Source organism: Aphanomyces astaci, assembly GCF_000520075.1.
Source record: "Aphanomyces astaci strain APO3 unplaced genomic scaffold supercont1.562, whole genome shotgun sequence".
NCBI classification, from domain to species: domain Eukaryota; phylum Oomycota; class Saprolegniomycetes; order Saprolegniales; family Verrucalvaceae; genus Aphanomyces; species Aphanomyces astaci.
The window spans coordinates 1-2457 of NW_009798825.1; the positions used below are offsets into that span (position 1 = coordinate 1).

General features: G+C 40.4%; 1 protein-coding gene across 1 annotated transcript; it reads left to right on the forward strand.

The window, feature by feature from the left end:
- Window positions 1–47: 47 nt before the first annotated feature.
- H257_19405 (hypothetical protein) lies at window positions 48–2433 on the forward strand (the record flags this gene model as incomplete). Its single annotated transcript, XM_009848552.1, has 6 exons — window positions 48–248; window positions 1363–1482; window positions 1554–1676; window positions 1742–1828; window positions 1880–1930; window positions 2269–2433. Coding segments are annotated over 6 exons (747 nt in total), but the record flags the coding sequence as incomplete, so codon positions are not given.
- Between the last annotated feature and the right edge of the window lie 24 nt (window positions 2434–2457).

Below are 2457 nucleotides of genomic sequence, written 5' to 3' on the forward strand. Positions count from 1 at the left end.
ATATATATATATATTTCTGATCTGGACGATAGAAACTGCAAGCCATGATGGAACTGTACTTTCATCCGATTCTACAGCAAATGCTGCACTCCAACGACCACGGGTTCTGCTCTGAAACGCTCCAACTGCTCAGCGTATTTTACCCCGCCCTGGCCAACCTCCAGTTCGACTTGATCGTCGCGACCATCCGGTCGATCTTCTGCAGCATCGTGTACGGCACCAGCGCCATTCCCCTCGACGAAGCGGCGGTGTACTTTCTCTCCATCTTTCCAGAGTACGATGATCCCCTCTCTTCAAAAACTGAATAATATTTTATTGTGCTGATATTTTCGCCAATCTATCCATCGATTGATATTCGCGTATTGCACTGACTTTTGTAACCATCGTTATTTTCACACGAATTCAATGTTGGATTGGTACTTTGATTGGTCAGTTGATATTATAATGTTCTGGGTTTGTCGATATATCGATGCCGATTTGGTTAGTCTGGTCATTCGATGGAGCACTCGCAAACTCTGCAATTTCGAATAAACACAACAATATATATTGTGCTTTCAATTTCGTGTTGTGGCGTGGTTTCTCGTTGGAATTTAAATCTATTTGAGTGGCTACGCTCAAAATTATCAGCCAATCAAAACCTTCTCAATAAAATTCAACAACCAATCAGTTCGATTGTGGATCGGTTTGCGCGATTAGTCGATTGCACCCCCTCCCCAATTTCGAATAAACACAACAATATATATATATATATGTACCCCAAATTTGGTGGTTTTTAAAGTCGATTAATGGAATCGGTACAAATGAACCTTGATATTGTCGGTTTATAACGTATTATTACCCATGTACCCCAAATTTAGTGGTTTTTTTTAGGTCGATTAATTGAATTGGTACAAATGAACCTTGATATTGTTGATTTACCCAATAGTTTGGACTTGTTTTTGTGGCTGATTCAGCAAATCGATCGATCGATCGATTCTTTGTACTGAGTTTTGTAATCACACTAATTGAAGCCTCACACTATTATTCGATGTTGATGATCATGGTCTCCTGCAATCTGATTGGCTAATCCTTCTGTCGATGTTTCTGCTGTACATTTCGTTGTGTCGATTCATTATTCTCCATGTCGCTGCAGTTTAGAAGAAACACAACCATATAGAAACTCATGTGGTATACAAAGTCCAAGTATCCTGATTGGTGACACATGATTGGCCAATTGGATTTTTGGAGTGTTTTTGATTGGTCGATCGAGTATTCTCTGCCGTTTTGTGTTTGGTCATTCAATTGAACACTCCAAATTCGAATAATCGAGTGTTTGTATTGAATTTTCTATGTAAAACATGACTCTGTATATATATATATTAGGAATACGACGAGTTGCATGCAGAAGGAGTGGCGCTCGAAAAGTCGTTGGAAGAGCCGAAAACACTTCGCTATTTGCGGTGCCTGGAATTGTCGTCCAAGATCCTACAGTTCACCCGACAAGTACAAGGATATATATATATATATATATATATATACGAATCGTTTGAAATGTAAATATATATATTTCATAGAGCTTGAAGAACGCCATGATTGCCAACATTTTGCACCTGATTTTGCCCGCCGTGGATAGCGATATCCCAGCGTTACGTGAAAAAGGGCTCGAATGCTTGGGTCTGTATTGCTTGTTGGACCGCGTACGTCGTATACTATACCTGTATTCCTTATATATATATAATATATATATATATGTAATATGTAGAAAATGGCCCTCAACCATACGATTGTGTTTTGGCGGGTACTCAACGCCGACGACGAGGACGGAGACTCCAAGCACACGTGCATTCGGGTACTCCATATCAAGAGTACTATTTCTAACGAAATCACTTGGTCGGTATAGGTGTTGCTCGACTTTTTCGCAGCGTTCAAGTCGTTTGAAATCACTCCCGTGGTGGGTATTTCTGTATATATATATATCGTAGGTATGAATTGTGCGGTTGATTGAATTTGTCCCATCTTGTGGCTGGTTTGCTGAACTGGTATACAAATCGCGCCTCGCCATTTGATTGGTTGATTTTGCTGCTTGTCGAAAAGTGACAAAATGGTGTAGCCAATCAGCGACACGCATTTTCAGACTGACCAATCCATGGGCGCGATTCGTGATCGGTTTGGTCGGCGTGATTTGATTGACTGGGGTCCGGCACTTCGTATCGCATCAATAATATTTCTTATATATATCGTTGATATTTCTGTAAATTTATAACATATCACATGATGTATTTCTTCTAGGAAGAAGATGGGGACATGATCACGTCGGGTTCGATTTTGGACGGCCTTGCGACCTACTTTTGCGTAAATGAGCATCAATTGGACACGTGGGACTTGCAGACCCAAACGCTGGTCGTGGAGGGTTTTATCAAGCTGTTTCTGCTAAAACGCATTGCCGATTCCACGGTATATATAAATATATATATATAT